The sequence below is a fragment of the Boleophthalmus pectinirostris genome, unplaced genomic scaffold (genome assembly GCF_026225935.1).
Source record: "Boleophthalmus pectinirostris isolate CB_2022bp ecotype Guang Dong unplaced genomic scaffold, ASM2622593v1 HiC_scaffold_15, whole genome shotgun sequence".
In the NCBI taxonomy this organism is placed as follows: domain Eukaryota; kingdom Metazoa; phylum Chordata; class Actinopteri; order Gobiiformes; family Gobiidae; genus Boleophthalmus; species Boleophthalmus pectinirostris.
This window is the reverse complement of record NW_026571070.1, coordinates 18250197-18263583: the sequence shown is the minus strand read 5'-3', so window position 1 is coordinate 18263583 and position 13387 is coordinate 18250197. Positions and strand designations below refer to the sequence as shown.

The following is a 13387-nucleotide window of genomic DNA, read 5'->3' as shown; positions in this document are numbered from 1 at the left end:
GAGATGTAGACTGCTGGCTCTGTGACCTAGAATATGGGGACTTTTATGCTAAAACACACATAGTAATAGGAGCAGACAAGGGCACGCAGACAGCTGGGTTGGGTCGATCAGGGGAAGATGGTGATGATTTGTCGGTAATAATTTGTCAAAAAGTTGGGATTTTGTGAATATTTAACTTTTTTATTAGATATGCACTACAGTTAAAACATGGAAAAGACAATGACCATGGTTTTAACAGCAACAACGGCTAAAAGTGCACAAACTGAAAATAGAATTGGGAGGTTATTGATAATTAAAGGCTATTTTATGTATTTTTATTGTTTTAATTAGGACAGTGTATTATAATCAATGCGTCTCTGCAAGCAGGTTCAACATAAATATGTCGGCATAAGCACAATAGCTAAATTTCATCTGAATATTTAGCCTATCCAACGAAATCTGCTAAAATATGTCTATAATTGTATAACTGGAGGTTTCAGAATCAGGCAAATGAGAAAAAACTGTAAAATTACCTAAAAGACCAGAAATATAATTGGAGAGTTATATTTGAAAGATGCAAGGTTGTGTCATTTTCATTTTTAATCAGCTCTTTTAGTAGCATTTTATATTAAAAGTGATTTTTTCATAATTAAAGATTTGCATATTTTCAAAACAAAATTAACAGTATTATCATAATTTGACCTATAACTTGATAATAATAACCAGTAATAATATCACAGACCCAGAGATACAGTATATTTGTATGCATACACACATGTAAACATATTCTGAATTATTTTACAATAGAAAAATGTGATAAATACTCTGCAGTCATCTATTGCTCAAAAGTTTGCCTTTTTTCTAAGATAAAGCTTTATATGTGTCTAACAGAGGGGCAAAACATGACTGTACAGCAAATATTTTGTAATAAAACATCTAAATTTCATCCTTAATAAAGTCATGAATTTGAAATATTGTGCATAAGTTTAAATGGCCTTCTACAGCTCATGTTGTGACTGTAATCTCAGATCCTCAACTGCCACTTTGACTTTCTTGACTCGTTTAAAGCAGATTCACGACTTGAGGCACAACATCAGTCCTTAATCCAACTTGGCCTGTCCCTCTCAATACATTGGCACTAACTTCAAAGCGCACCATACATTATCGGGGCCTATAATCACTGATCTGGAGTCAGATTAGCCCACTCTCACGGCTAACCTTTAACATGAGAAGGATGAAAACCTGGCTAACCCTGAATCAGTGGTTGGGGCTAGACTGGTCGTGCCTTGCCCCCTTATAACAGCTCCACAAGCTTCATAGGGGTTTCCTTTGGCTTTGTAGGGGGATTGGTAAGCAGGCTAAGGTGTTCCTCTGAGACCTTCCATAGCCTCCCTCGACTCCCTCTCTCGCCTTCTGAAGTTTCGCCGACTTGCAACACTTGCTTTTGGGTAAGAGCCAAAAGGTGTAGGAGCACAGACGCCCGCACATCATCACGAATAAAAATAAAGCAACACAACAGAGGCGGGCTGAGGAAAAACAAAGACTAACGCACACATAGAATCAAAAAGTGGTACGCACAACCCCAACACACTCCCCTCTTGCTCTCTCCTCTTCTTTGCTTTATTTACAATCCTCTGGCAGCAGTACAAGGGCCCGGGGCTATAACACACGGCACCTAATGCTCAAACTGCCAGGTAATCTCATGTCTGACATCCCCCTTTGATAGAAACTGATCAATAGACTCTTGTAAAGGAGTCATTTTCTCTGATGTTTCTACCAACCACTTCTCTCTATCTCTGTCTCTCTTCCCTCTTTCCCTCCTTCTCTTTTATTAGCCATACATTTATAATTCATATTTCACTGGGGTTGAGTTTGCTCTAAGACAAAAACGAGGGGAGGGGGGCTTCTTTGTGTAATAAAGAACAATGCCTGTGAAATGATGGGGAGAAATGCCAGTGTTTGCTGCTGGTTCCGGTGAACAACAGTTTTGGGGATCGATAGAGTGTGAAATGGGATTATAGCTAGTAATAGAGGTGAATTGGAGGAGAGCGGCCTGTGCGTGTGTGCGTCCAGGGATCTGGCGCACACACACACACACATTAGTACAGTGCACATGGAGCTGTACAGGATAATGGTTTCATCATCTTTAGGCAGATGCACATCAGCGGCGCAGGGGGTGCTTATATCACATTTCTGTTTTTGTCGGTGGAAATATGGATATTAGGTTTTTGTTTATGCGCTTGTTTCAGTTGTTTCTGCGCAGTTATCAAATTCATTTTACATCAAGGCCAACCTCACAGCGCGTTTGACAGAGATGCACAATGACTTTGACTAAAATGTCATCTGAATATTTTAAAGTTCTGTCATTTACATTGACATCTGACAACATAAAAAAGCCTTTTTCTAAACAAATGAAATAATAGACAAATATAAGAGCTTTTATTGACATAATAAAACAAAAATGAATCTCAGCTGCTGAGGCAATATCTGATGCATACTTCTACTTGGAAATTGTGGCTTGTCTTGAACATATTGCATACACTACAGACACACCGATCAACCTTTTTCAGTTCTGATACTGATTTCGATATCAGTGTAGAAATTGGAAACTCCATAGTTTAAGCAAAAATAAAATGGGACAAATCTGATCCAAATGTGTTACATAGGTGTTGTTAATCTCTCATGTAACTACAGTACAGCTTTGTTTAAATAAAAGTTCAAACATTATGAGACCATGACCAATAAATGGTCTTATTACATCAAATTATATGTCCAAACAGGATATTGGCTGAACCGATACTTGGAAGCCGATATCCGATAATGCAAATTTTTCTGGATCAGCACTGATATCCAATATCAGTATTGGATCAGTGCCTCCCTAATGAACACATCCATTTTCTAAAAGTTTAAAATCTGTGTATCATGTCTGCTGAAATAAAAGAACTTGAAATGAACCCTGGAACTCACTTTACACTAAGTCACCTATAATTTTCCACCAGAATAGTACTAATCTGAAAATCCTATGGAAGAGAAGCTACTATCTGAGAGTGACAGAAAGTGACAGATTGAGTCATAGGTAAAGTTAAAGGACTTATTTTCACTTGAGTTTTAATCACTCTCTTCTTTAGGTCTCGTCATGGCTCCTGACACGGCCTGATTGAATCCAGCTGCCGCACGACGCTTCAGAATTCTCTTATGACACTTCCCTGATTCTTGCCCTTGTCTCTGTGCTTGACACTTGACAGGCTCATGTACAGTACAGGCCATAGAGAGCAACTTCAACATCACATCTACTGCGCACTCCTGCAGCAACGTATGTATCAATATATGGTATTTTATAGGATGTTTAAAAAATCAAAACACAGATAGTATATGGTACAAATATTAGTATCAAAACAATCCTGAAATGCTGAAAACAATAGATCTTGGGGAAAAAAAATCAGAACTTAAATAAGAGGTAATATAAGAGAAACTTCTATTGTTTAGTGTTGAAAATTGCATTCTATTTTATATATGTTTTATATAATGGTATTAAAATCTGTATCAAGTCTTTTCCTTAGTAACAGTGAAAGTGGTAAATGCCCTTTTGAAAACTTAATTGACTGAAAAGGGTATTTTTCAGTAATTTGTTACTCACGCATGGGGTATTAACTAAATGAGCAATAGGCAATGAATCATAACTGTAATTCTATATATTTTGTTAGTATGTGCCTTTAGAGTTACACTCTCAAAATTGTCCCTCCTACTAAATAGTGAGGAGACCTTGTTTCCTAAGGTTTGAAGTAATTATACAGAAAGGCCAAATAAAGTCATTGTAATGGGACAGCATATCTGCACTGAAGGGTATATCTCATTGTTTGTGCACACGTCATTACACCACAGAATAAAGCCAGGCCTTGTAACTTTCTGTCCGTAAACATCCATACAGATTCACCTATATGAGCCAAACCTGTTTACCGCCACATTCCACTTGATGCTGAACTATAGGCCTACATTGTGTTATCAAGCAACAAAAAGAATCATCAACACTCAAGGTAATGTTTTCGTTTGGCAAAAAAAACTCTCCAAAAGGGCGTAGTGCTCATAAAAGCCTTTTTGTACCTGACAGTAATTCTTCAAACTGACTCCTCACCCAGTCCATTCAAGCCATGGCTATATCCAGGTAAACAATGTCTCCTTTGTTATAATAATGCATCTTTATTCTTCTTAAGTCGTCACAATGGGCTCTACATTGCTAGATTGTATTTGCCGAAGGTAACGGCTGAATAATATGTGGTTTTGTGTGGCGCACAGAGTTGAGGGAATGCGTTTTGATCACAGACAAAGGCCAAGCTACACTGCGTTGTCCTTCTGTCTCTATCTTGTTAATGAGCAGTGTTGAGCGCAGAAGCCAGCCACTGTCTGCCACCGAGAGAGACCTCAGATTCATCTCTCAGCGGACAATAGGTGGTTTGTGTGTGCGTGTTTGTACCTCACAGGGGTAGTGTGTATGTGCTAATTAAAGCGCAGGGAGTCCAGCCAGTGGGTACTTGTGTGTGCGTGTGTCTACCGTGACCATAGATGTGTACGTTAATTCTTAATGAGACATTTCTGTGCCCGGAGAGACCCAGCTATCACCATTCCTGCACTGGATACACAGCGCTACAAAGGCCACTGTCGTGCACTCACATATACATAAATGACATCATTACCATACAGCCAAAGCAGTGTGCTATTAAATCAAACCTATATCACCAGAGTCTGTGAGGAAGCTATGAAAACATGCTAACTGGCTGAGCTAACAGCAGGCATGCTACTCACTGCAGGTCACATATTACAAGCTAAGGCATGTCCCGATCTACAGGGATCCATAGTCTCTAACAATATATTTGTAAGGCATTTTAATAGTTTTGGTCTGATGCTTTTACAGATTTCCTATGGTTAGAAGGTTAAACTAAAAGCTTCAAAGTGGTCTGGACTTGACTGTCTTCTTTTTATGGAGCCTTTGTAAATTTAATAAAAAAATTTTATGAAAAAAATAGACTACTCTCTATAGAACAGTGTATGCACCTTTGGGAATCTGTCTATCTTCTCCTAGGTTATAGACAGTGTATGTATACTCATATCCCTGTCTCATCTTTTATCTCTCTATAGCCCACAACCCTGGGACCATATCAGTGTAATTTACCAGTACAGATAGTGAAAAAATTACATAATTGTTATTTAATGTATGTCACTGCAACTATTAAGCTATTTACCTGGACAAACCAATCACCTTAGGTCCATAGTAGCTCGAACAAGCTCCCATCACAACAATCACACAAAATATAAATGACAGTAGCTCACAAAAAATTATAATTTAATATATTTTGTACATAAAGGGTCTCCTAGAAAGACTGTATTTTTCATATTTCTATTGTACTATTAGAAATGTGATGGACAGCCTGCCCTGAGTGACAATGGAATAGATAAGATGAGTGAGTGATGATGCACTGAATGATTGGTACCTGTCACTTGGTGCTTAGTGCGTAGCTCCTCCCGCTCCTTCCTGAGTTGGTGGATATATGCTTTGAGCCTGTGTTTGTCATTGATGGCGCTGCTCCTTCTCTGCTCCTCCTTCTGTAGCTCCTGTGTGAGCCTCTGCACCTCACTGGTCTTCCTCTCAGCTTCGTGTCGCGCCTCTCTCAGCTCTCCCTCGGACTTCAGCAGCGTTACATGCACCTGCACCGGAGGGCCAAGCAAATCTGTGAGCCAGTTTGTCAGCCCAGACAGAAAGAGAAAGGTCTCCACAAACTAACTCCAAATTAACCTCAAATGTGTCTTCAGTCATTTAGAGAAATTTAAGATTTCTCCTTTGATCAATAAAAAAACCTCATGATGAATATTGCATTTTAGTTAGGGTCTCTTTTAGTCATGTATATACATGAATTGTGTTATTTTGTCACTATTTCATTATGTTCCTTGCAATGCGTTAAGTGTCATTGCAAATACAATATAATGCAAATGCCCATACTTTTCCACAGATGTGAGTTCAGCAAGGTTGTAATTAACATACTGTATTTGAAATAAACAAGTAGTTATATACATCGATTACTTCTGATTCCATGAAAAGCCCTGACCTTAGACTGAAAGTGTCAGGCTAAACATGAGAGCCCTCTATTATTAAACATTAGAAAATTATGCATTATGTGAATAATGAAAAAGATTAATAAAGGACATATGCATAATGAATGTAAGAAATGTAAAAGTAGCTTTGAGACATATGTCGCTACTTGACATTGTACATGACACAGTCATTACCAGTATTCCACGGGGACTGGGCTAAATGAACGGACACGTCCTGACAGCTGTTGAGAAACACATGTGTGTATGTTTGTGATATAACAGAGCAGGTGTGTCACATGTATCTCACTTGTATGTGACAGAGGACACACAAATGATGTGTAAAATCAAACGCTCCCACTTACAGCACACCAACAAGGCCGCACATACACACTCTGAATTATGTGTCTATGACTGCCAGCGGAATTGGCACTTTGCCAGGCTACAGTCACCACTTTGAGTAATTTGAATATTTAGTGTCCCATTGAGCTCTTAATTGGAGTCAATTTCACCAGCCTTGGCACCGTTTGGTGCTTTAATTAATGGCAAAGCAATTTGTTTCTGCCAGGCAATCATGGGACAATCACATGAGTGGAGGGTGTGTAGGTGGATTGGGTACTCGTCCTTAAGAGTTTGGCTAGAGCTTCAGTTAATGTTCTTGGCTCGAGAGTCTCACAGAAACAATGTGTCGTGCAGTTTGAATTAGAACAAAAGAGCGAGCGTGTGAAATACAAACGTATGTGCTGTAGCTAAGAGAAAGGACAGTGTGGCCTTATACCTATACTGACCTGTTGGGTCTGAGCCAGCTCCAGCTCCAAACGTGTCACTTCCTGTTTCAGTTGATCTGCTTCCTGTTGGTGCTGCCTACGACTGTTCAGGTGTGTGCGCTGCAACACAACAAACTCTTTCTGCAGATCCATCTTTTCTTCAGCTCTGTGTGGACGAAGCACAAAAAGTAACTATTATAAATGTACAAAATAAATAAACTGCATAACAGGCAAGCTAAAAGAATAAAAGTGCATACTGTGAAGACTTTTGCTTGTGTTGTACAATAGATTGTTAGAGTTGAGAAGGGGGTGGAGGCGAAAGGGAAGGGCAAGGAGGAGAGACAAGGACACAATCCAAGATGAGCAGAGGAGAATGAGAGTTTTATAGACTCTGTTATTACTGTCTCTCCAGCGCTGACTTCATCTGAAGAATAGCCTTTTCACACTCGGCGAGGTGCTCCACCTGCTCTGCACAGAGCTGCACACACACACACACACACACACACACACAGATAGACACAAGACACTGTCAAAACATGCACAGTAGCATGTCTTCTGTGTGATTATAAAAGGGAAAATGAGAATGCATAACAAGTAATAAATGTACCTTTTGAAGTTGCTCTCTTTGTTTTAGCTGACTTAGGTACTCATCATCAGAATATAAATGGCTTTGTTGGTAAACCTTCAGGTCACCCTCAATCACAAGTTTCTAAGAAAAGAAAATTAAAAAAGACTCTTTGTTGTGAGTTAAAATTCATCTTTTAAAGTAATATAATAGCATAACGAATATCACAGCGGTCAGAATTTGTGCATTGTAATAAATCCTTTTCATCTCATTATAGACAGTAGTACATGTTGGTTTCCCACCATGATAATAGATGCATTGTCTTTCTTTTCCTTTGTTGCGCTAAGCACAGCGACATGGCCTTTAACTGTAACAAACAGATTAAAGCGACTTCAAAGGGACTGCAGTTATTAGTGTGTTTTTTATTATGAGACAAAGTCTTGGCCCAACAACAAGACAAAACCACTGCAGAGCTCATTGGCAGTTTTCACTGTTCACTCTATGAAATGATGTCCTTCATTATAAGACTTAAATTTTTAATGCTTATCTTTCCATTAGACAATCTGATTGCAAATGTATTAGAAAAGATTGTGTTAAAATATGACCTTCTCTGCACAATTCTGCTGTTCTTTCTGTTTTAAAAGGGAAATTATAATGTTTTCGTTTGGAGATTTATTACATATTTGAAAAAGTTATGAGTTATGACAAACTGAGCATAAGGTATTTATGTCACGTAAGGCATATAGTTATCACTATTAATGGGTCAATCTTTTCAAGATGTTAAGCTATAAAAACCTCTAAAACCTTAAGGACAACTGGCAATAAAATGAATAAAAAAATCTAATCAAACATTTGCCTTCAAAATTTCGTAAAGGACACGATATTATATAAAGCTATACTGTAGTTAAGTAAGAGTTAATAGGTTAATTACTTTTTCTGACAAACAAAAAAATGTAAAAATGACTGAGTTTAGAGTGAGCTGAACCCAACACTGGCCTGAGTTTGAGAATTAGTGGGACGTAAAGCTCCATAAGAACTCCTAACCTCTTGATAGGCGCCTCACAATCAAAGTCATTAGCCAGCGTAATAAAGGGCCCGAGATACAGCCATTCTTCAACAGCCTAACTCTTTTATAACCAACAGATTAAAGCTGATTGGATTAAAATGACATTCTGCCCGTCTGACCTTGGCGGCAGCAGTTAAGTTCATCCAAATTAAATTTCTCTGTAATAAAGATGATTCATTTGTTGCCTGACGTAGTAAATATAAAACAGAAAAGAAAAAAGGAGAAAAGATTAAGTGACACACACCAGTGCTCACGTGCACATGCCCCGTACATAAGCGTGCACGTGGACACAAAGGAAATATGCCCTCACCTCATAATTCATGAACACGTCAAGGGCCAACACCTGATTGCAGCTACATAGTGCAGTCATCACAGTTCAAAGAGAAGCCATACACATTACATTACATCTCCAGTGTTTGAGACCTCTGCTTGGCTCCAATGAAACTGCTTTATTAGCCATAAGCTGGATCTAATCACCTCCATGTGTTTATAAGATCATCTTCCAGCTAAATTTATTGGTTGTTACATTAAAATTACGGGGAACTGCGGAATATAAATGAAATCTAATCAAACGTGCCAAGCTCTGATGCGTCATAATTCTGTCGTGGGGAAATAAAATGTTTAGGACTGTTCATTACTTGTGCAAACTGATGGAAATCTGCTGAGATAACACAAGATTCACTATATTCTCGTTTTGTTCATACCTGTTGTTGTAGTGAGTCCACTTGGCCCCGCAGGGATTGAATAGTCTCTCCTTGGGTCTCAGTTTTCTTCTGACTCTGGTGGAGAAGAGTGTGGACAGACTGGAGCTCGTCTGTTAGCTGGTCCAGAGTCTCCTGTGCCCTCTCCCACTGCCCAACCTTCTCCTGATAACGCCGCTCCATTTCCACAAGTTCATCTTTCACAGCCTGACTCGCAATCTGGGACTCTCTCATCTAAAAACAAATATATTTACAGATTAGCCAGAACATTGTGAACACCGGCCTGCTATAGCAATTAAAGTATTACTAGCTCATGTGTTGGACTGAACCATCACAGTCAGCTTGTCTGAAAGCTTGTTCAGGGCTAATTAGTTATGTGGTAAGTAATGACCAGAAGATCTACGATTTCATTTAAAATCTGTTTCTAAAAACTTTATGAACCTCAACGCTAAAAGCATTTCTCCAAATCTTTTCATTTTAAAACGTGCTTTTTAGACTTAAATCAACCGCATTATGGATATTAGTTACCCTGTAGCTGGTTAGCAGTGAACTCTTAATATTTGAATTTTTTCAAAATGTCAATGGGAAAAATAAATGGAAAAATTTCTTCTGGAACCACTCACACAGTCACTGTTGAGCTCCATAGCAGACTCCTCCAAAAGAAAAATGACATACTGTAGTACCTTTAATGCTGTTTCCAAGTTTTTTTTATATATATATTTTATTTTTTGTGTTCAATTCTATATTTAACGTGTTTGTATATATTATGTATATTTTGTCATTTATCATCAAGACAACTCTCTTTTGTAACTGTTCTGTAATTTGTACCTCTGCAGTCATTTTTTCTGTTTCATTACATTGACTTTGATGACAAAATGTTCACTTGATCCGTTAGTGGTCATAATGTTATGGCTGACAGTTGTATACACTCACTCCAACGACACAAACAACAATCTGTAGGACAAATAAAGTACCATTTATTGTCTACCTGTTGTTTTGAATAGCGCAGCTCCTCTTCTAAAACTCCCACTTGTCCTTGCACCCTGTGAACCTTTTCAATGGCAGCGGCATACTTTTGTTTAAAAATGCCTATAGTTTCCTCCTGGAGCTGGGCGTGCAGACAGGCCTCTCTCAACTGTTCTTTAGCCTTTTTCAGACGCTGATGAAGACGTTCGATCTCACTGCGCTGCGTCTTTAGCTTCTCTTCAGATGTCTCAAGCTGAAAGCAAACACTGAATTATGTCGACACAAACTGTTCTATACATGTTGTGCACTGGTGTCTTGAGGTTACAGCGCCGGATGCTTTCTTGGCCTCTGTACTCTCCACAAATTGCAGTTGTACTCGTTTTAATGGGCTACAGAAAAATGTAAACAATATAAACTGCCATACACAATTACTCAATTTCTCAAACACATTTTAGTGTATAAGATTCTAAAGATGTTCCAAAAACCATAGATGGACATAGATTGAATAGGGAAAATAAACACTAGTTTACTGCTTATTTACTGCACAACAAATATAACTAAAACTGTATGTCTGTCCAAACATGGCCTCTACTTCAGTCATCACAGCTAGTCTTCTACCCCTAGACCATTTATGCATGCCAAAAAATAGAATTACTTTGATAAAACTATAAAATAAAAATAATCGGGAAACTAACTGAAGTATTTTTCCACTACAATTTATTTATTTATATACTGAGTACTTTACAAAACACAAACATTTTCTATACCTCCCAAATTGTTATAGTATTACTTAATTAACTGTAATAAATGAATACTAATAATATAAGATTCAACGCAGTGTATGGGTTGTTTAAAAAAAAAGTATGTTTCCTGTCTGACAAAATAAACTAATAATGTAGGATGTTCAAAGATGACTTAAGTAAATGAATAAATGTCTTACTTCCGTAAATCTAACCATTAACTTTTCACCCATGTTAAAGACATGTGAAATAGTTGTGGCAGAATAAAAGTATTACTAAGAAGTGTTGTTCCCAGAGTATTGCAGTATATTCTGTCTCTGTGAAGTAACCACAGCCATAATGAAGGAAAAGCCCAAGCAGTGAAACCAGGCTTAATCCTGGAGTTACACATAGAATCCCAGTGCAGCACACCTTCCAGGGAGAGGTTCAAAATGTTAAGCCCGCTCTAACGCTCATCTTAACTTCATCCACAATAATCCAGCAGTAATCTGGATCAGAACACGTGGCTTTAAAACTAATGACAGCCAACTAGTTAGATTTCAGTGGTTCGCTGCAGTTGGTTTAGCCTGGGATTATCCAAGGCCCAGTGCAGGCTAACACAGAGTGGATGATAGCATGACTGTGTAGAAAATTAGACTAACGACAGAAGCGCGAGGTGAGAGGACTAACCTTGTGAAGCAGTTTTAATTGAATGTTATGAAACTGAATTAACTTCTGAATATTAAGTAAGCTCGGTCATGTAGTACTCTGGACTGTATATTGACTTCTTGTCCAAACCTCCACTATACAGTAAGTAACTTCAATTATTGCACACACTCTGCCATAGTCAACGCTAATGGTAGATTTTTCTGTTGCTGGATGAAAGGCTTCATAACAAGGCTTAATAAGAACACCATGGTTTTCTTGTGACCATAATGGGGAGCGTGTGCTTTGAGGAAACAAATAACTCTCATTAAATATGATGGAAAACACATCGCTTTGACCCTCCTGACCTGACGAACCTCATTCGGCCTGCACTTTGAGTAATTACAATTGTCACATGACTGTCCAAATCAGTGCGCCTTGATAATAACTTTATTTATCTTTTTAGCAGAATGCTTCGCCTATCTCTCTCTCTCTTTGTTTCCTGTTTGACTGGATGTGAGCGGCTGACAAACAAAGGCCTCATTCAAACTTCTAATTCAGATGATGTATTCCACATAATAGGGCTTGTCTGAGTGCAGAGAGTCGCTGTTTGATTTAAATGTGTTTGAAGAGCATGCGGTTTTCACTCACACAAAGATCTAGTAAATGCATCTTATATTACTCCACTGCTATTTTCATGGATAACAAAGTTTATTAGATTTCACTAATGGATCATGGCTTGGCTGAGTGACACATACAAATACAGGATCTTCTCTACCTTCTGCATTGCTCTCTGCTCCTCACCCAGAGCTCATGATCTCTGACCTCTTAAGAAGAACTCTGAGCAGCCTGGAGTAGTTCTGCTTCAGTCAGCTGTGAAGACCGATGCTCTCCTAGCTCCAGCGATCCGCATCAATCTACTGTGTATGTGCCACTGCTTCCGGGTCAAAGGTCAAACTGATCTATAGATGATCCCACCTGTAGAGCAGTGCACTGGGAGGATGTCTCTTTACCTGCTGATGGCTTGTACACAGCTGAGCGTGTAGCTGCTGTTGTTCCTGCTTCTCCAGTTCCTTAAGGCGCTCCATACTTCTGACCTCTTCACTTAACTGACAGGTCTCCTCTCTGTGCCCTTTCACCTTCAGGTTCAAGCGTCTAACTTCACCTTCCAATACCTCCATCTGACAACGATAAAGAGACAGAGTGAGGCAAAAATATAAAAATGTAGAAGCTAATTATATGTTCATCAACAACTGTCTTTTAGGAATTAAGTTACAGGAGTTTGGCCCAGTAAAATGGTGCATCAAGTGCTGTAAATGATGAATGTCATTGTTTTTGGAGGACTGGCAGTAGGGGTAATTTAGACCAAACTGCCTGATTGGAGTATCCACAAGAACCCAAAGGCTAAAACTAACACAACACGTACAAGTACCAGAAAATATAAGACAGATAACCAAAATAAATGACATGATGAAGGTGCATTAACCACTCTGATATTGTAAGAATAATTTTAAAGCTGCACAATGTAATTTTTTGATGAAACGCCATCTGCTAGTGTTATTGCTTTACCAAGAATGTTCCACAGAATAGCATTAAACCTAACTGTGTCCATGACAGGACAAGCAGGTCACACCTCTAGACCAAGTTACAAGTCAGATCTGTGGAGAAGCGACCCCACTGAACAGTAAACACAAATAATTGCAATTAAATAAATGCAAGGGAGGTAAGTAAAGTACCATACAAAGCAACACTATTACATCCTGTGCAAAACAATAATATCTCCAGGGAGATAAGGATGACCAGAAAAGTTACATAGTTTACCTTTAAAAATACCAAATACAGTATTGCAAACATCTAAAAACTGCAAAAAGGTATGAGTCAGTTTCCATGTTTAGTCT

The 13387-nt window shown here is 38.5% G+C and overlaps 1 protein-coding gene across 1 annotated transcript in view; it reads right to left on the bottom strand.

The window, feature by feature from the left end:
- Positions 1–13387, bottom strand: part of LOC110160863 (myosin-11-like) — an 84905-nt gene that overhangs the window by 26462 nt on the left and 45056 nt on the right. The window contains exons 11-18 of the mRNA XM_055151263.1: positions 12468–12670; positions 10451–10514; positions 10148–10378; positions 9163–9393; positions 7435–7536; positions 7229–7305; positions 6849–6993; positions 5466–5679 (exon numbers count right to left, since the gene is read on the bottom strand). Of these exons, the coding sequence (XP_055007238.1) occupies positions 5466–5679; positions 6849–6993; positions 7229–7305; positions 7435–7536; positions 9163–9393; positions 10148–10378; positions 10451–10514; positions 12468–12670 (1267 nt within the window). The remainder of the gene's footprint in view (positions 1–5465; positions 5680–6848; positions 6994–7228; positions 7306–7434; positions 7537–9162; positions 9394–10147; positions 10379–10450; positions 10515–12467; positions 12671–13387) is intronic.